Here is a 20,295-nt window from a genome sequence, read left to right on the forward strand (position 1 = left end):
TTCTTTTAAATGGATGGAGAAACTGCATTTTCAAGGAATGGGGATCTGGGGATGACCCTCAATGGAGGTTTTGGTATTCAGCGGGTGCAATGGGGCTGAGAGCTGTCTAGGGTACACGGGCACCTCCCTCATCTTGTCCGTGGCCAGGAACGTCCCTTGGAGCAGGTCAAGCTCTGGAGCAGGTCCCGGCTCCCTGGGAGGCTCCTGGACTCACAGCTGCTGAGTACTTGGGCCAACTTGGCTGGGCAGGCGCTGGGGGTCCTTGTAGTAGGACCGGGACACAGGGTAAACTGATCGCCCCCCACCGAGTACTACTCGCTGCCTACGTGGTCCGCCCACCGGGAGTCCCAAGTCGAAGCCAGGCCAAGCCAAGACTGCCCAGTTCTGTCCATTCCTTGAAACCCAGCTGGCTGAGGAGCAAATCAAAACAACCCAATACTCTAACTCAAGTCCGATCCTGCAGATCTCAGCTGTGCGCAGGGGCTGCAGATCTGCATCTGACTGAGGTGAGAAACAGGCTGGAATTTTTGCAAAAAAGACACCTCTGAACCCCCGAAACACAATGGAAATGGCCGGGAGATCCCGCCTTGCAAGAAGGACCATTTGGCCGGTGACATTGTGTTTATTTGTATTTTTAGCAGGAGAAAAATGGGTATGAAGGGTTTAACTGGCGTTTCCAGGCTGTGAGCAACATATGGCAAAAATGAAATAAAGTTTTACGAAACATTACAAAGAAAACAGACCGGGGATTTAAGTTTCTAAGTTTCGTGCCTTCCCCCTCCCCCCACAAAAGGAAAAAAAAGTAAAGAAACCGGAGCGTTTGGGAAGGAACAAATGCTTCTCTGTGGAGTTGGTCTCCCTTCCCCCAACAAAAACAAGAGGTCCGGGCTCCGAGGAATTTGAAAGCAACGATCTGCCAAAAACATTGTGAAAAACTATGGGGGATTCATTGGAAACAGATGGGCTTTTTCAGCTTTAATTCTAAAATTCTCTCCCTTTCTGACACAATAAAAACAAACAGGGGGCGACGCGGAATGTTATCAAACAGGAATACGAGCTCATCTGAACCGGGTCGGTGGGCTTCCCCGCGTGGGCAAGCACTTGCGGGCTGGACGGGGGTCCCAGGGGAGGGGCCGGTCGGGGACTGGGGTGCCACCTCCGGGGCGCCCTGGGCTGCATCTCTGAGCACCAGGCAGGTTTGCAAACTGGCAGGCGAGGAGCTGGAGAAAGTGCCCATAACACCCTGTTGGTGCCCCCTCTTCTCCGTCTCTTCTGGAGCCTCTAAGAGGCGCGTCCCGGGCACCCTCTTTCTCGGAAGGAGAGAGGGCGAGAGGCCCACAGGCACCCCGAGATCTCCTCGCCCGATTCTTGCCTTCGCAGCTCGGGCGGGGTCCCCCCTGGATATCCACTGGCATCCACCGTGCCCTTCCGTGGGGCACGGGAGAAACAAAGACCCGTGGAAATGGGAGGCGGGGGCCCGACGAGGGCCGGGGAACTTGAGCCCCGACTCGCTCCAACCCTGTAGGACAAGTGGCCCGGTGTTGAGGGGAGGCCCGGGAAGCGGGTTCTCCGGCCAGGGGGCAGTGCCTTACCTGCGGGGAAGCTGCAGAGAAGGAAGGCGAGGGTCGGCCAGAATCCCAGGGCTGAGCGTCCTGCCCCTCTCCCCATACCCATCCATCCAGCTCGGCCTGTTACCACTAGCCTCTCCCTGGAAGAAGAGTTTAGAAGAAAAGAGGAAAATAAATCACGCTGCTGGAAAAAGGCAGCCTCGCTCCGCCGGCGGGAGCAGCGAGCCGGGAGGCTCGGTCCACTTCGGCCTCGGGGCCAGGCGCCCCCCTTCGCCGCTCCCCTGCGCCCCTCCCTCGCCATCCATCACTCGGTTCCCCTCCAATGCCGCGGCGGCCCCGGGCCCCGCCGCCGCCCGCTCCGCCCTCCCGCGCTCGAATTTCAGTACCGCCCGCGCGAGCCCAGAGGCCTGGGGAGGCGGCGGGGGCGGCCCGATGGCTGCGCTTGCGGCTGGAACCTCGGAAATCCGCGTCAGTGAGCTCAGGGCTTGCGGAGCTCTGGGACCTTTGCGTGGTTTCCATACCCACTGCTGCCCACGCAGGAAACGCCCAGCACCCCTCCTGGGGCGACCAGACCCCGTAGGACACTAGGAGGGCCGCGTGCCCCCTTAAACCTTCACATAAATATCCAGTCCAAGCAGAAACAGTTTGGAGACAAGCCCCAGCCCTTCTTTCCAACTGCCATCCCAAAGATGCCACTGACACCCCTTGGTTTATTGCTCTCTCAGATGTGTCCCCAGAGCAGCAGGGTGGAAAATCTCCTTCCCAGTCGTTGGGGTCTAGATGGGGATGGTCCAACCGCAGGATCTCAGCCACGGATGCACCTTGAGGCTATACAGCCCACTGGGGCCCCAGGCCACCCATCTGGACTGGGCTCTAGTCGCCTCAAGCATCTCTCCTAAGCACCTCCTCCTTGCTTTCTGAAAACTTGCCCTGCCTGCACCTCCGAACAGGGGCCTGCGGGCCTGCTGTGCCTTCCAGGGCACAGCTGTCACCCCAGGGGACATGTGGGTGCTCTCATCCCCGGAGTGCACAGGGCAGGAATGACTGGCAGTGACAGAAAGGCTCCCAAGGCCGATCTTGGGAGGGCTTCAGGGTGGTGACCTCCCTTTAACTTGGTTGCTTATTTTTCCGGGAGCAAAATGTCTCCTCCTGCAACTCTTCTGTTGTGATATTCAAGGGACTGGCAACTTCCCTTGAGAAACATCTTTTGGATGAAACACAAATAGGCCAGAACAAGTGTTTTTAGTCAAACCCGTTCCTCCCTCTACCCCCCCTTACCTTACTCCCAACCCTGCCCATCTGGTTCTTTGGGGGGGGGGGAAATCTGAGTTTTTATCCAATTTAGATGTTTCTCTTAAGCACTATCGCAGCCCTCAATTGCTGTGGGCCACACAAGCTGCAGGGCTAAGTCTGCAATTTAGTACTTTGCTGCCAGGAGGGAATCCTGGGGAGGAGCAGGCTGTGAGGAAAGGGAAGGAGGACCTGTGTCCTCAAAGACACAACCCCAGAAGCATTGCAACTTCTGAATCTGGCTTCCCTAAACAGGGAAGAAAGAAAACTAATTGTTCAGCCCACTCTGCAACGGGGCAGCAGGAAGATGCAGTACCCACAGATCTAAAACTTCATGGAGGCAACTGTGATCCTTGATAGTTGTGATGCCCCTGTAGTTTCCCTATTTTAATGTTAGACCAACTATTTTAGTCTTAGACCAACAGAATCTAATTATCATTTCTCCAAACCAGGATTCAATTTTAGGGACCCTTTACAAAATGTTGTTTGTAAAATGTTATAAATTTGTCCAGGGAGAGCTCATCATCTCAAAATCCAGGTCTCCAATGGTATTCCTTTCAATCATGGCCAGCCCTTGAGGCTAGACCCAGCAGCTTATTGTGCATAATCACAGCACCCAGTCCATTCCAGTAGCAACACCTGGCACACTGAGGCAGGCCTACAGCCAGACAGCCAGAGGCACTGGATGACCTTTCCACCCCTGAGGTCCAGCTCTTAACACCGTTTGCTGGAATCTGCCTTTCCTGAGCTCCTTCTACAGCCTTAGCCTTTGAATGCGAGAAGAGATCCATTAGCAGCATTCCCAGGAGCCCAGACAGTAAGGAACCACCATCACTGCCTTGACATCTCCGGGTGGCATCTTCAGGCCAGAGACCATGGCTTAGGGTCCTTAAGAGGCGATACAGCCTTCTGAAAATCCTGAAGCAGATCCCTGTTGTGCTGCCCTTGCCCAAGAGTGGACTTTGGCAGCAGAACTTTTAATCCCTACCTCAGTTTCTTCATCTGAAAAGGTTAGGCACCTCAAGACTGTAACTGAATTTAACTTGGGATGGAACAGTGGGGCCTTGGGATGTCCTCAGCATCCCTGCTCGGGAGCTGGCTGCCATTTGAGGAGGAGACCTGAGTCTTATGGCATGAGTGAATAAAGTGGGAAAGGGCTTTTTTTCCTCATGAGGAAAAAAGGATGAATTTGGACATGCCCAAGATGGGCATTTGTCCATTACACTATTTAAACTGTCAAGAGAAATCTAGCCTCAAATGGGGCAGTACGGGAGTATGTTGACTCCAAGTGATTTATCTAATCATTGATGACTCCTCTAACTCCATACAGAAATAAGAAATCCTTGAAGGGTGGGATTTTGGAACTCTGCACTCCATGTACCTTTAAAACTCACTTAACTCATCATATAGCTACTTGCGAACAAATAGTCCCATCAAGTTTGCCCACTTATGGGTCGAGACTGTCTGCGCTGTGGTCTAGGCCTCGGGCTGAGTCTTTTCATGCATGGTTCCAGTTCTTCCCCAGTCTTGGCTGTGGAGGCTCCACTGCTGAGCCCTACCCTACTCCTCTTACTCCCCACCTGGGGGTGGCAGCTTGGGAAGCAGGCTTCTAAAAGAAGGGCGGGGTTTGACAGGAGGCTGGAGCCCTCCCTGGGGTGGTGGTGGACAGGGACTCCAGCTTTGCCTGATTCTAGGTATGAGTGTTTCCCAAACCAGGGTCTGAGCCATCAGTTACATTCAGGACCTACTGCATGCTAGTCTCTGAGGGATGAAGAAATACCCCACTGTAGTGTGAGGTTAAGTGTCTGCTACAGGTTCATGTATTAAAAGCCTGGTTCCCAGGCTGACACAACTGGGAGGGAGTGGAAACATTAGGAGACAGTGTCTTATTAGAAGTCCTGAGGGTTCCTGGGGGCATGCCCTTGAAGTTGATTGTAGGACCTTGGCCCCTGCTTCTTCCTCATTTGCTTCCTGGCTCTAGGGTGAATAGTGGGCTCTGCCAGTGCCATCCAGCATGCCCAGTAGAGGGCCAAAGCCATGGGTCCACCCAGTTTGGGACTGGAAATTTCAAAACTGTGAGCCACAATAAATCTTTTGTCTTTACAAGTTAATTATCTCAGGTCTTTTGTTACAGTAATGGAAAGCTGATTCTAATACAGCTCCTATGTTTGAACAGTTGGTAGAAACAGATAAGAGACCAAGGATGACCAGAAAAGGTGAGTTGAGAAGTTGAATAATCTTTACCAAAAAAAGGTGGCCTATTTCTAGATGTCTCAAAGGATTTGTTTTTTAGTAATAATGACTAACATTTTAATACACTCTCACATTGTGTCAGGTGCAAGTTTCCATTTCTAGACACTTTTGGTTAAGGGATGTTTGATGATCAATCATCTTCACTGTACAGATTAGGAAACTGAGGCTGAGTGAGCTGAAGTACTCACCCAATTACTAATAAATGCAAAGCGGAGTTCTTCAACCCTCACGTTAGGTGTGCTGAATGGGTCATTCTGTTCAACGATAGTGTCCGCAGTGGGCTTAAAGTCAAGGCAGACCGACAGAGGACACACAGAACATAGGTGCCCAGGCCTCCAGCCCAGCCTAGGGCACAGGGAGGGGGAACACGGAAAGGATTCAGGATAGAAGGAACAAATTCAACTTGAATGAAAATGTGGCTCACCTGAGGATCTGCAAAGGCTGGGGTCTGAGTGTAGGAGAAAGAGGTGAAGCTAGAGAAGAAGAGAGCAACAGCGTGGCAGACAGAGAAGCACTGGGGGCCTTACCTAAGGCCTAGAGATAGGGAGGGTTGCTTCTTTGGGGAGACACTGTAGGGGATTTAAAAACACATATGTTTTGGCTCCACTTCAAAGCAGCTAAATATGAGTCTCCAGGGGTACAGCCTGTGCAACAGCATTTTTGTGTGAGTATGTGGTGTTGCAGATGGAACCCAAGGCCTTGCCTGTTCTAAGCCAGAACTCTACCACTGAATTGCATCTCCAGCCCTGCATCAGCCACTCTTTGGTATGTGACACTCCATATAGGTCTTCCTTGGCTGTTTGGAGATACCCCCAGTACCTTTCCAGCTATGGGGCTTGAAATTCTTTGTTTGGCTGAAACCAGTTTTGATTTAGATTTCTCTTACTCATGCTAATAGAATTCTGGGTTATATGGGGGAAGCTAATGGTCCAATATTGGTATTTTTGCCAACCTCAGAAATACATGGATGTGCTGCTAATGTCTCTCAATCCATCTTTAAGAGCCAGTTCTTGGCTATGCATTTGGTAAACGGCTTGAGCATTTTGAAAACTACTTGCCTTCACCATGTTATGAGAAACTGAGTTGCTTCACTGTACAACTCTGAGCAGGAATCAATCTTTTTAAATTTATCTCTCAAGTTTCTCTTTTAAACTTCAAGAGCTACCCTGGGGTCTGGTCATCTCAGATTTGATGAGCCAGTCTCCGTTCATGCTCTCCATAACCTCCAAGATTTTATGGCCTCTGATCATATCACCTTTCTGGCTTCATCTTTCCACACTAAAGCCCTCAAGGAACAAAGCAGCCCTGCTCTCATGAAAAACTTTCTCTGGCTGATTACATTGCTCGCCCTTCTACAGTTCTGAGATTTTTTTTTTTTTTTCCTGCAGGCAAATGTAATAAAACTGCCAGGTCTGGATATAGCCTGCGTAGAACATTATTTTTGGCTTGGTTTCCAATGCCAATTCTGATGGCATTTTAACATTTTTTGAGCACTTGGTCCTATGTGACCTCTAGCAAACATACATTTTGCAAAGACCACAAAGTTGTCTTTTGTGGCTATAAACACAGTCTGAACAAAGCCCATTTTCTTGGAGTTTGGATTATGTTCTTGCAAATGATTTAATTTAGGCTTGCACCTGTAAAAGTTTCATATGGATTTTCCTGTGAATTCATAAGCTTGTCCTGGCTATTTCTGCAGAACTTTTCATCTGTAGGACTGGAACTATTTGAGCTTTCTCTCCTTTACATAATCTATGTAAATTTAAACTAAGTCTGGATGCACAAGCAATCCTCAGGATGCCCACTATTTATAATTCATCCAGAAAAGTACCTGTTTATTGTATTTTTTTGTTGTTGTTGTTTCCAGTCTTTAAGGATAATTCTAATCTGTGGCATTTCCCTCCCACATTCTGTAGCTACTAACTATTGTAAGTGACCTTTGGGGTGGAACTTTGTCAGGAACTTTGAAAGTCTAAACATAATTTATCCTTGAGTTTCTCTGTCCTCTCTCTAAGCCTCTGTCTACCATTTCTATCAAGTAGTCCAGTTTCATAGCCTCTTGTTAGAAAGTGTGTTGTGTTCATCCAGCTAACTGGGAGTTTAAAGCATGCTTAGCAATACTATTCTTTTAGTATATATTCCACCAAAGTGGCCATGAAGAATAACCCTTAGGTGGTTAGGCTCCTTTTATGGACAAGAGGCACAATGTACCATATGGAAAGACAATTACATAGTTTGGCCAGAAGGATGTCATTAGCATCCTTCACGATCACCACCCTCTTACCTGCAGGAGATCCTACAGATGGCTGTTGAACCTCCTGGCCATATTTGTTTCCATGACAATTTAGGAGAGGACCTCTCTCTATTCCCTATTTTACTGCTTCCAAAGCATCTGTGAGCCCTGCTGTCACTTTAACTGTCATTGCTTTGGCATTAAGAACCTCTTCACTTATTTTTTTTTTTAATTTTAGCTTTTGCCCCTAAGAAAGATCTCTCTTTCTCTGTGTGCATATTATTTCGTTTGCTTTGGTGTTTCCTTCACTCACCAGGAGAGATCCTTCTCCCTACTCATTAAACACACAGAATTCATTTTAACATTTGAATGGTTTAAAACACACACTCATTAACCTGATATTCTGGATAGCTCTCTTTAGAAACTGAGGAAGTATCTCATCCTTGATTTGAGTTCTTTCATATGCATTTAAAACACCTTAGCAGATTTTAGTTGCTCTTGGACATGTCTTAAGTGTATTATCAAATCAGTAATATTTCCCCCTCATACTTCTGTTTTACTCATTTAAAAAGAATTGAGTCCTAGGCTCCAGGGAAGGCTTTGAGCTGAGTTTGGGGGGTTCTGAGATGAACAGTGGACAGTGCTGGACCTTTCCAGGCAATGTAGTGGAGGATCCAGACTTGAGGAACAATGGGTTCAGCACAATGGGACAAGGGCTTTGAGGAATTTATGTCCTAGAAGTACAAGTTTAGAGCCCATCTCCATTATTGCAAATTAACATAGGCCTTTGTAAAGTTGGCAAGGCTTTTGGAGATGGATGTTGGAAATATTTTTAACAAACAAAATCACTGATTGCAAAGCATGACATCACTAGTCACAGATGTACAGAGTTCGGCTTGGTGACTGTTACACTACCCACAGTGCTTTTCTCTATTAGTACCAGTTTCATACTGTCTGAAACAACTTCCCCCAAAATTTGGCCTCCTGGACAATCTGGATCTGACGGCTCCATGGATTAGCATTGATGCCCATCAGTCTACTTTTGGGAACAGAATCTGGGAGCCTTCAGGGCCTGAAGGTCCAGCTCAGTCAGCCTGGGACAAGTTCATGGAGTGTTCTCCTTGGAACCTCCCCAGCACATCACAGCTGACAGGCAAGGATGTATTCACTGTGCTTGGTAGATAGATAAAAAGAGATTTCTAAGGAAAGAAAATTCTGGGAAAACAAATTTTTGGGGGCATTCAGATTCTTTCAATCTAGCATCAAATGTATTTTTAAAATATTGAAAAAGTAATATAGGTACATGTTAAAAATCAATTCCCTATTAAATGACTCTCCCTGGAGGTAATAACTGTCAAGAGTTTCATGTGCATCTTTCCAGATACTTTTATGTGCACATATAAAATCTACCTATCTACCTATCATCCTGCCTATCTAATCTAATCAAATGCAATCTACTGATAATTTTGCCAAAAGCTATTAGCAACATTTTGGAGGCTCCCTTTCCAGTAAGTGTTTCCTACTTTAATTTCTTTCTTGGTTGAATAGTACCACAAACCCTTTCATTGTGCCAGGAACTAAGCAGTCAGAGAAGAGCTGAGTTCACCCACCATTATGTGCCCATGTCTATTCGGACAGAATGAAAAATGAAATAGACAACAAGAGGGATGCAAAGTGTCTTCTAACAGCTGCATCTCGTCTCTTTGTGGACTTCCATTCTCACTTTGAAGTCACCTATTCTCTTCACATTCAGAAATTAGACAATTCACACTTACCCAAACTTACACTGTATAAGGTAAGCAACTTGCTTGAGGTCACCCAGCTAGCTTGGTGACCAAGTAGGGTTCTGGCAGGTCTAGGTGACTCTGGTTGCCATGTCACCTCTGATGAGCTCACCAGTTGCTTCCAGGCCTGGAGTTCTCATTGATCGTTTTGCTTCTATTAACCCTAAGCCATGGTACATGCTCTCACTCTTACTCTGAACAGAAGCAGGACTATCTTTGTATTCCCTTTGCTCTGTTCCCTAGCCTCAGTCCCTACCCAGTAGGCTCCCTCCTGATGATCTCCTAGCAGTTTATGAGGCTCTGTTCCCAGGGTATTTGGATTTAGGCCTCTTCTTCCATCTTTCTGCACCTGACCATCTTGACTTTCAAGATTCTCAGTAAACTCCTGGATCAGCTATGTTTTTTTTTTTTTTCCCAACATTTCTCCTGTTAGTTCTTACTAGAATTAGAGTTTCCTCTTGAAGCTCTGTCTAAGACTTCACCTCCCATCTGGTCTACAGATTGCAAATTCTTTCTGTAAAGCCTAGTATGAAAGCAAAAGAATTTACAAATTGCTTAACTGTGTTGAGATGGAAAGTTTCAAGCCATTGCAGTAAATATAGGGAAAGAGAGAGATCTGGAATTTGGGATGGATCTACTTCCAGGTGTGTGGTCCAACTATGTCCTGTCCTATACCTGGCCTCTCAGCTTCTCTGCCTGCACAATCATGGCCTGATTACCCCTGGGTCTCTGAGATCTAGGGATTCACTGAACTCTTGTTGGCTCTGTAACTAATCAGCCTTGCCTGTGCCTCACTCTGAAAATCCATTCTGTGGCCTCATCTGTAACATTTCTGCATTCCCCAGGTGAAAATGTTACTGAACAAGCAGGAAATCTTATTTGAAGAGTGACATTTTTATGCTCTAGCATCAGCATGAAGCAATACTATGGTGAACCTGAAACCATACCTTAAACACATTTAGTAGCCCTCTGTTGTTTCTAAGCAGCTTTTAGTATCTACCCACAACACACTAGGTTCCTATAATGAAGTACAGCCCACAGAATGTTTACCTCTCCCTGTTCCAGTAAGTTCTTGGGAGAAGAACTGTCTTGGAACCATTTACCCACCAAATGGCAACTGTGTGAACTGACAGTGTATCTGTGTCTTCTTCAACCAGCAGAAGACTCGGAGATTTGGATTAATGAACAGTTTGGTGCCAAGCACAAATACCATAGACTTTCAGCAATAGGAACAGATAACCAAGTTATTCATCAAATTCAAAACTGTTTAGAATGGCTAATGCAGAGCTGAAATAGAGAAGAGCCCCAGCTGACCGGAGGTGTGGAAAGGGGCCAACCCAGAAAGAAGACCTAATGTGTTGCTCCATGTAACATTCTTCCACACCACTGTTTTCTTTCTTACATTTGCCTGGGGTGGAGAAAATTTCTTTAGGAACATTAGAGAGGTAATACAGGATGCTGCAGTCTGAACAGGCTCCCTGGACCTCAGCAAAGCCATTGACACAGCAGAGACTACTTTCATCTCCCTTAGAAGGTTGATGTTAGGATTAGGTGAGTTCATCCAATAATAGCCCACTTAGAACACATGCCTGGCACAGAGTCAGTGTTGAAACATAGTTGCCAATATTTGCTTTATAGCATGCTTAAAAACCATTGTTTGGATTATAATAGAATATCATGCACAGAACCTTCTAGAGCTTTTGTATGTGTGGGAACTGCGTGGAAATCTGCAGAATTCCCCAAGGACTTCTAGATAACCTTGACTTCTGGGTGGGTTCTAGGTGCATTATCAGTTATGTTCAAGGCCTGCTGAGTACTCATTATGATAAACAGTCCCCCATGGAACTGCAGAATCATCTTAACTAGGTAACAGGCACAGCCATCTCCAGTTCATAAATGAGCCTGAGACTCACAATATAGTTAAGTGACTTATCCAAGGTTACCATGAATATAAATGGTAGGGCAGAGGTTCAAATCCAGCCCTTGTGATGGCGAGTTCAGTGTTTTTCTCGACAAACCACAGCTGCTTCTCATCTTCAGCCAAGGTTTATCTTTTTCTGTCAGTCCAATAATATGTCCCATATGTATAATGATGGATCACGCATTAGAAATGGGACTGTGTTTAGAGAAATACTATTTTCCAGACACTAACAAAAAACAATCTTCCCCATTCCCCCTAAAAAACTTAGGAAGTAAAGATAGATGATTGAATTCTTTGTATGTCTTTTAGATGGCAAGTGGTATTTTTAATTTTTTTTGGTAAAGTATTCATCGTGTACTTTCCTGGGCTTAGCAGCGCTCTGAATGAGAGCAAAATATTACACAGTGGAAAAATGTTTAAGTAAATCTATCTACAGTCTCAGTTCATTCAGTCCTTTCAGTCCATGAGGCATTCAAAGGACATCTCATTTTAAGCCCGAAGGGCTTCTGCCCTTGGACATTTGTCATTGACCCAATAAGGCATTGCCAGAGTACTAGCTTGGCTCCGGTTTGCCTTGCTCTTGTGGATTCTTTTGGGGGGGGGGCGGTGCTGGGGATTGAACTCAGGAGCACTCAACCACTGAGTCCCATCCCCAGCCCTATTTTGTATTTTTTTTTAAATATATTTTTTTAGTTGTTGGTAGATCTTTATTTTACTTATTTATATGTGGTGCTGAGAATCAAACCCAGTGTCTCACACTTGCCAGTCAAGTATGCTACCACTAAGCTACAGCTCCTACTTTGTATTTTTTTTTTTTAATTAGAGACAGGGTCTCACTAAGTTGCTTAGCGCTTCACTAAGTTGCTGAGGCTGGCTTTGAGCATGCAATCCTCCTGCTTCAGCCTCCCATGCTGCTAGGATTACAGGTGTGTGCCACCTCACCCGGTTCTTGTTGATTCTTAACTCAGGCTGGGGTTTGGGGGATGTGTTACCCATCAGACCCTGAATCAGTAGACCCTGCCAATAGCATCCACTTACTTATGAAGAAATCATACACCTGAAGTTTAAGGTGCTTCTTTCTCAAAATGTTCCCAGCAGAGAAAAATAAAAGCAATGGAACGGATGAGGGTGGCATCTAGCTTATTGCCATATGATCTTGAGGTGGGCAGTAAGGGAAGCATTTTGAAATCACTATTCTGAAATCTGAATACAAATTATTTTAACTGTACTGACGGATGTATCACAAAATAAATTACAATCTCATGAATTTCATGTTCTGAGACAAAAATGACCTGTGCCAACTTAGCAGCACAGGGTTATTAGCAGAGCTGGACCTGTAAGCAGTTGTTACCATGAATCTGGTAACAATGATGAGTGAGCCAGACTATAAGCAACATATCTCTTTTTGTTTTGCCTCCCTGTATCAATGGAAGCCTATTTGAGAAAATGAAATTGCATTAAAAATCTATTTATTATTTATACTCAACTTCCTCCCATAAAGGACATTGAATTAAATGCAAATGAAAGCATATTATCCACCAAAACTTCCAAGCAAATATTATTATTCTCTTCAAGATAGCAATTATTTTGAGGAAACCCTGTAATTTTTATGAATCTGTGAATGCAACATGCATTTCTGTGTGCTTTTCTGACAACCAGAAAAATCCATGGGTGGAAGGCACAAGTATTGGGTGGATATGTTCTTGCAAGAGTATCTGTTCTCAGGGTGGCACTGTCAGGAGCTAAAAATGCACACTAAAGGCCAATTTCTAAGTCACTAAGATAGTTCAGTACTCACCCAGCAGATTTCAAAAGCCTGCATTTAAACAGGTAAAATGGTATCCATGCAAGGGGCAATTAACCAAAAAAGTCAAGTGGATCAAACTTTGATAGGATCAAACTTTACACAATCGGTCTAATTGCAAAGTGAATTTTATAGCAGAATTCTATAGCATCATGGCTGAGGACAGGTATACCATGACATATGTTTAGGAGGCCCTTGTAGTAAGTCTCTGTGAGTTTGTATGGGTGCACCTAATCTTGTTTCAAGACATCATCAGCTAGAAAAATCCTTCAAAATGCCTACAGAGGGTGAAAAATGGTTTGCACATCTCCTTAAGAGTCCAAGCATGCTAAGAACAAAGTAACGATGCTGACACTTGCATCAAGACTTAGGTAGACTATCTCTGTTTACAAGGACATACGAAGAGTAGTGTATTATCAGGTAATAGGACAAATGGTTGCTGTTAGGAAGGACAAGCTGCTGCAAAGACCTTGAGGTCTGAGAGTCCATGAAGATGAACAAACATAATGAGAAACCACAATGGATGGTAACTACTAAAATGTGCTAATGAGATAGAAGTCAACAAATTTTGGGGGCGTTTTTAGTCATATATCTGCTTATCTCTGCTTTGGCCCATGGAGGGCACAGAATCTATTGGAATTGGCCTTATTTTTACCAGAGAGTTCACAGAATCTTTCACTTTCAAGTTTTTGCTGATTTTCAGACTCTAGAAAATCCAGTATCCTGATTTCGGGAAGTCCTGGTAACATTGCTTTAAACACAAAACTTAAAAAGGAAAAACAGATCCAATCAGTAATTCTATAATTAATCTTGCGTACACTGATTGTTCCACTTCCATTCTTTACTGTTGCAATCTGGATATTGTAATTTCATAAACTGGGTAGTGCATACTTGGGTTCGTCAATTAGCAGTGACTTAATCATGCTTTAAATGTGACCATAAAAGATACTTGCACTTATTTGACCATTTTCTGCCCACATTTCAAAGCTGCTTCTTTTTTTTTTTCAGATAAAAATAAAAGTTTATTGCTTTCACACAAAATTTTACAGAACTAAAAGAATGTTATAATCATTAACATTAAGCTACTCTTCTAAAATTTTGTAAGGAAGTGGCACATTCAGAAATCAAGTGCTGACAATGTGTCACACAAGCTGTCTCTCTTGGACTGTGGTTTCCATATATATAGGGATAATTGGGGTAAAATATTAAAAAAATTGTTACTTGGAGAGATTCAGGTTCAGGCCAAAAGCTTCTTTTTTTTCTTGTCCTTAGAATTGTAGTTTTTCATTCTTGCTTTCTGACCCCTGGGTTGTAACATGACATAGCATTTTTTACCAACAGGAAAGACCTGACTAAGAAATGGGGTCTCCTTTTGAAAGATGTTTCTTCATTCATCACTAAGGAAACTTGACATCTGCCTGGCATTGCAAGCGCACTTGGGTGAGGCAAGTCCTTAAGTTTTTTCCATTACTCCTATTCACTGCTCCTTTATATTTGTTGCTAAGAGAAAGGACGCTGAAATTGAGCTGTCATTTGGTCAAAATAAGTAAAAGAGGAGCTCTCCTTTGGTTAGGGCTGGATATCAGACAGGGGGAAAGTCTGGAATTTCTCTCCCTTAGGCTAAACTTATGTTTAGATATGTTTGTTGAATGACCGAACAATGAATGCAGTTTGAAGAGCAAAGCTGTTCTCCTAAAGAGCCCCAGGAACACCTCAGACAAAAATTATTTAAACAATTACCTTTAAGGGGAAGTGCCCGTTTCATTTCATTGAATTAACAGATTGCAATTAGCCTGAATTGCTTTCTGATTTTCTTTGTCTGTTTCTGCTCAGTCTCACTTGGGAACATCCCATCTCTTTTTCTGGGTGGCAGACTTCTTGAGGGATAGGGACCATGCTTCCTTCCTTGCTTACTCTGCATGCTTTAAGGCATGACCAAATTTGGCAACCATACTTGGTAAAAGAAGTGCTTGAACTTAATCCATTTAGCAAGGAAAAAATAATACTTTAGACTCAAAGAACCCTGGTTCTGCCCCTTCACCTCTCTGGCCATCAGTTTCTTTTTCCAAAAAATGGAAATGACCTTACCTGTGAATGTCAGCTACTCAGGAGCAGTGAGTATCATCACAAGAGTGGCTTGAAAACCCCTTGTCCCAATGTTAGGGACTTTCAGTACCTATTCCTTTCATTTTGCATTTACTCTTTTAAGAATTTTTATATTTGGGCAGGTCGAGGCAGCACATGCCTATAATCCCAGTTCTCTCGAGGCTGAGGCAGGAGGACAGCAAGTTCCAGGATAGCCTAGGCAACTTAGCAAGATCTTGTCCCAAAAATAAAAAATAAAAAGTGTTGGGGGTGTAGCTCAGTGGGAGAGTGCCCTGGGTTCCTTCTGTAGTACCTACTGCCCATTCTTTCATTTGTCTTCACATGAGGGTGACTATTGAAGAGCAGACCCAAGGGATCTTTATTAAACAGGAGCCTCCACACCCTCCTTCTGTGTTATTACACACACTGGACAGACATCAGTCATACCCTGCAAGAGGTTTACAGGCAGACAGAGGTTTCTTGCCAAAAGTCAGAGATGCCCTCTTTGAATAATATGCCAAGTTTCTATAGGACCCCTTTTGTCACAAGTCTTGTTATTAAACAAATACCTGCAAATGGAGAGATAGTATGAGGCAGCACACTGTGGGTGGGGTGGGCAGATGAGCCACCAGCCATTCCACATGTGTCTTTGGAATTTATCACCTTGGAGGGAAAGGATGGGAGCAGAGTTCTTAGAAAAAGGAACGTGGGTCATATCTCACCAGTACCATAGTTCAGAGGGTCCCAGGAGGGCAAAGGGTCTTCACCATAAGCAGAAAAGCACATTGTTCCCTTCAGAACGGGAGAACTCGGCTCACTGCTAATATCATCTGCCCTGGAAGGTGGCAGCAAAAACCAGCCAGGAGAATGCAGGCCGCCTGGATGTGTGGGTGCCCCACCCAGAGCCTTTGTCCTCTCTGTCATCTAGCATAGTCTTCCCTAGTTGTTAACTGAAGATCGGGTTCAGGGAAAGGGGACTTGCTTGTTACCTGATATGATAGTGAAGCGGCAAGGCCACCCCCTTTCATATATGTAAAAATACTATTTTGGGGTATACTGTACCATTCCCGTTTACATTTGCATTAGGCCCTTTCCCAATTCTCCTCCTGCTGCCCTTCAGACCACAGCCAATCTCTTTAAAATAGAGGCTATGGCTCAAGATCCATCTGAAAAATTACCTGTGATGGCCTGGGAGAAGAGCAAAATCTCTGAACTGGCTTTCTAGAGATCTGTAACAGATGCCTGAGGAAGGGGCATCGTCTTAAAACAGATAACATATTACCTTTTGTTTTTGCTGGAAGATCCTAAGACCAGATGGAGAAGGTGATTGAGGTCCTTGAGGTAACAGTCTGCCACTCAGTACGACCCACAATTCTGTCCCTTAAGCTACGTGGCTGAGCTCAGGGCGTCGGGGCGCTTGCGTTCCACAGGACTGTTGAAACACCAAGAACAAATCTTTCTTGGACGCAACGGATAGTTCCCGCCTCTCCACCTGTGCTGGAGTCTACTTTAAGAACACCCAACTTTTCTGCCTAAAAGGAAGGCACAGTTCACCATTTACGCTAGGTGGCGCTATTTCTCCCTCATCTGTCCCCTAGGTACCCAATTTATAAAATAAATACAATCCAACGCCTTCTGAAACCACACCACATAATAGCAGCTCACCAGCTCGCATTAAAATCCCGATCTGGGGAAATTGATTCTACCTCCGAGCAAATCTAATGCAATTACATTTAAATGCAATCAAGAGTTGCACCCGAGCGTCCTTCACATAGGTTCTTCGCCTAAATACACCTGTCCTCTTGCCCCAGTTTATAACCTGGGATAAGCCCCTGCTCAAGCCAGGCGCTGAGTTCTCGTGTTGCCCTGGCCGTAGTGTCCTACAGTCCACTTAGAAACACCGAGGTCTCTCGGGAATCCCACCTCTTAGAGCTCAACCCAAGATCCGCACCTTCGGGTACTTGGACGCTCCCGTGTTGGGACTGCTTATTCCTGAGCCCAGATGGTGCACAACGCCGACGCCCCGTTTAGCAGCTCTTCAACCTCGAACTGAGCGGGAGGCGGGGGCCCTAGCGACACAGGCCAATGGGGGCTCACGTCGGGATAGCCAGGTAGCAGGCTCCGTCCTAGGCTCCGTGGGCCGGGCCGGGCGGCCGCCCCAAAAAGAAAGAACTGCGCGCGAGAGAGACTCCCCCATCCAGGACACGGCGGATTGGACGTGCTCCGGGTCTGCCCAACCACGCGCAATGCCTGCCGCCAGGAGAAGAGTATTTTAGGGGGAAAAAAGAGAACCAACACCAAACCACAAAAACTTTCCTGCTGCCAAGAGCTAAGGCGATCCAGGCGAGGCAAAGCTCCAAATCTGGGCAAGATGAGACGCGGGGTTGGGGAGGACCAAATCAGTGCGGTGGCCCCAGCAAGTGTCGGCGGCGCCTTGGGGATGTCAGAGCCAGCCTGCCCGGCTGCTGGCCCGCGCTTACCTTGGCGGCTGCATGAGCCCCTGCAGCCCGCGGGGGGTGGCGCTGGCGGGGCTGCGGGCTAAGAGCGGGTGCCGGGACTTCGCTCGTCGGCCCAAGGGCAAGAAGGGAGGGGCTCGGCTGGCGCTGGTCCCGCAGCCCCTGCCGGCTCAGAAGCGGCCCGGGGCGCGCCGCCTGCTCCCGGGCTGCATGCCTGCGAGCGCCTGGAGAAGCCGGCCCGGAAGCCTACGGCCAGTGCTTCCCCGGCCCAGCGGCTCGGGCAGCACAGCCCGCGCTTCGGAGACAACTGCAGAGTGGAGCGGCCCCGGCCAGCCCCCTCCCTCACCCTGCCCCCGCCCGCCGCCGCCGCCGCCGAGCGGGGCGTAGCGAGGATCGTTTGCGCGCGGAGGGGAGGGGGCGGGCCGGCTCCCCGGGAGCTGGCGGGGGGCGAGTGCGGGCGGGGCTGGCCAGGAGGTGGGGCGCGGGCTCCGAATGCCCCGCCCCGCCCAGTCGCGGCCCCACCCTTCCGTATCAGCACCAGAGGGGTGGGTGGGTGAGTAGGGTGGGATCGGGTGCTCCGGCCGGAAAGTCAAGACTTTCCTTGGGCTCTTGGGATCGGGGGAGGGCGGTGTGAGCTGCAAGTGCAGATCCCCAACCCGCACCTCCAACTTTCGAATCCCCTTCAGGGATGCCGTGGAGTGTACATTTTCCACCTTCAGGCCCATGGTGGTCAAGGGGAAGTTATTCTGAGGTTTCTGGAAAAGACAGTTACATCCAAGAAAAATGCTGCTGTGCTCTGCAGAGATGCACCTTTGTATTCTGTTGAGATATAAGAATCTTCTTAAAAAAAACACAAGAATGCATATGTATTACATGCGCGATGCACAAATATATTCTTGGTTGCAATTTTACACAAATCAGGAGTATTTAGAGTAAAAAGGCCACATCCTACGCCCTCCCCATTGCAGCCCATCCCCAGAGGTAACTTTCGGTCAGAGTGTGCTTCTGCCGTGCTTCTTTCCAGTCTTTGCGCTTTTCATGCACACACACAGATTGCAAATGGAATCTCAGGGGCTTTTAAAAAGTATGTTTCATTAATGCAGCGCATGCACACAGGTGCATGAGGGTCCAGGTCGGCAATTCCCCAGAGGTTCCTGGGGGCCCAGTGAAGGACCCTTGCTGTGAAACAGCAGAGTCGCCCTTCCTGGATTTGAAACCTCAGCTGGGGTGTGAAGTCAGCTCATACACAGCTCACGCCCAAATTAGCAGTGCGCCGAGTTGCCAGTACATTTTAGACAGGGTTATGACCTTCCCATTCTTACTGAACAAACTGTCTTGAATGTTGCTCCTATGAGAACTCTTTGGATTTGCTTAAAAACGAAAAGGTACCCTCCACATTAAAACAGGATCTTTTTTTTATGCTTGTGGTCTTGAGGGATGTGGTTTTAACCCAATATTCTGTGTTTTATTGGCCAAATGTATATGGATAATCTATAGCTGAGATATAAATAAAATCCATGTGATTCAGCAGGAAGGGATTGAGTATTGCCATGGCTGGTTTCTATGATTAGCTCTGACCTTGGACAAGTCTTTTAGCTCTGCTGGACCTCAGTTTCCTTGTTTATAAATAGAGTACCAGACATTGAATGAGTGTGTGTGTGTGTGTGTGTGTGTGTGTGTGTGTCTTCCGGTTCTAACATTGGGTGAAAAACTAGTTTTTCCCCCTTCTTCATCAAGTATGGACCTTCAGCCAACATGTCCTCTGTTGAGAAGTCTCTCAATATGGAATCTTAAATTTTACTCGTTGCTTTTCCAACAGTGATCTCAATCTGCAGTTATCCAGTTATTAGGGTGACCCTTCCCTGTCTGCCTCTCCTACCATACTATCCTCTTCAGAAGATAGGAACCAGGACTCCCTGGGGTCATCCTTGCATCCCTAGTATTTTAGTCCACTGCCTGGCCTGTATTAGGCACACTACAAAAATGACTATCGCTCAGATAATAGATTTCTTACAGTTCTACCAAATTGCCTGGCATTTTCAAAAGATCTATAAGTGGAAACATCTCTTTTTTCAAATGAAGATTTTGGAAAGTACCCTGCAGGGTTTTTTTTTCCTCCTACAGGGACCAACAGTTCTCTTTCTGGATGAGTGCAGACTATTCTTAGCTCATTTGTGAGGCTTTGGAGGGGTCCAACAGCTATTTACCTTGATCAGTGTAGATGCCTGTGGAGAAGACACCGAATATTAATGCTACTCATTAAGTACTTGATTAAGTTGGAACTATGCACAGGCAGTTGGAATACACACATGAGCACTCAGATTTAAATGAGGCCATGGGGTGTGTTTAGGGTGCAAATTAACCACTGTATGTGCCTTCAACCAACAATCTGGAAACATTTCTAATAAAAACTTCAGGGGATCGGTGTCTTTCTTAACTGCACAGAGCCTACATTACTTAAAAAGATGAATGGGAACTAGACACCTGGGTTGAGGAGGATTTTATTTTTTTCTAAATAAGGCCATTAAGAATCAAGGGTAAGGAGGTGAATGTCTAAGGCAGCATAAGGCTAATATCTACATACGTTTCTCTCTTGTCTGATGTGCAGAGAAGGAGAAGTTAAAAATAAGAACCCATGTTTACAGAGGAAAATAGGAGTCTGGGGTTTCTACCTCTTCTTGGCAACTCTTTCCTCTCCCTCCCTTTTGTGAGAAGGATAGGTGCTCACTGCCCAGCCGCCTGATCCCCCTGGGTGCCACTTCTGAAAACTGTTAGTTTATGGAAAAAGCACAGTGCTGCAGAGCAGGCTGCTGCTTTGATGGTTCTTACTGAACTTCAAGCTGGAGTTAGGAGGCTCTTCTGGGATGCACCACACTCAGTGCCCCCCCCCCCGACATCTTA

General features: G+C 46.3%; 1 protein-coding gene across 3 annotated transcripts in view; it reads right to left on the reverse strand.

Moving 5' to 3' along the window:
• Window positions 1-17,824, reverse strand: part of Rgma (repulsive guidance molecule BMP co-receptor a) — a 39,866-nt gene extending 22,042 nt beyond the window's left edge. The window contains exons 1-4 of one of the 3 annotated variants that reach the window (XM_026394050.2): window positions 17,419-17,824; window positions 16,890-17,188; window positions 16,221-16,370; window positions 1,593-1,708 (exon numbers count right to left, since the gene is read on the reverse strand). In XM_026394050.2, the coding sequence (XP_026249835.1) occupies window positions 1,593-1,674 (82 nt within the window). In that variant the 5' untranslated portion in view covers window positions 1,675-1,708; window positions 16,221-16,370; window positions 16,890-17,188; window positions 17,419-17,824. The remainder of the gene's footprint in view (window positions 1-1,592; window positions 1,709-16,220; window positions 16,371-16,889; window positions 17,189-17,418) is intronic. The other 2 variants (XM_026394051.2, XM_026394049.2) reach the window with 2 other exon arrangements.
• Between the last annotated feature and the right edge of the window lie 2,471 nt (window positions 17,825-20,295).

The sequence above is a fragment of the Urocitellus parryii genome, chromosome 6 (genome assembly GCF_045843805.1).
Source record: "Urocitellus parryii isolate mUroPar1 chromosome 6, mUroPar1.hap1, whole genome shotgun sequence".
NCBI classification, from domain to species: domain Eukaryota; kingdom Metazoa; phylum Chordata; class Mammalia; order Rodentia; family Sciuridae; genus Urocitellus; species Urocitellus parryii.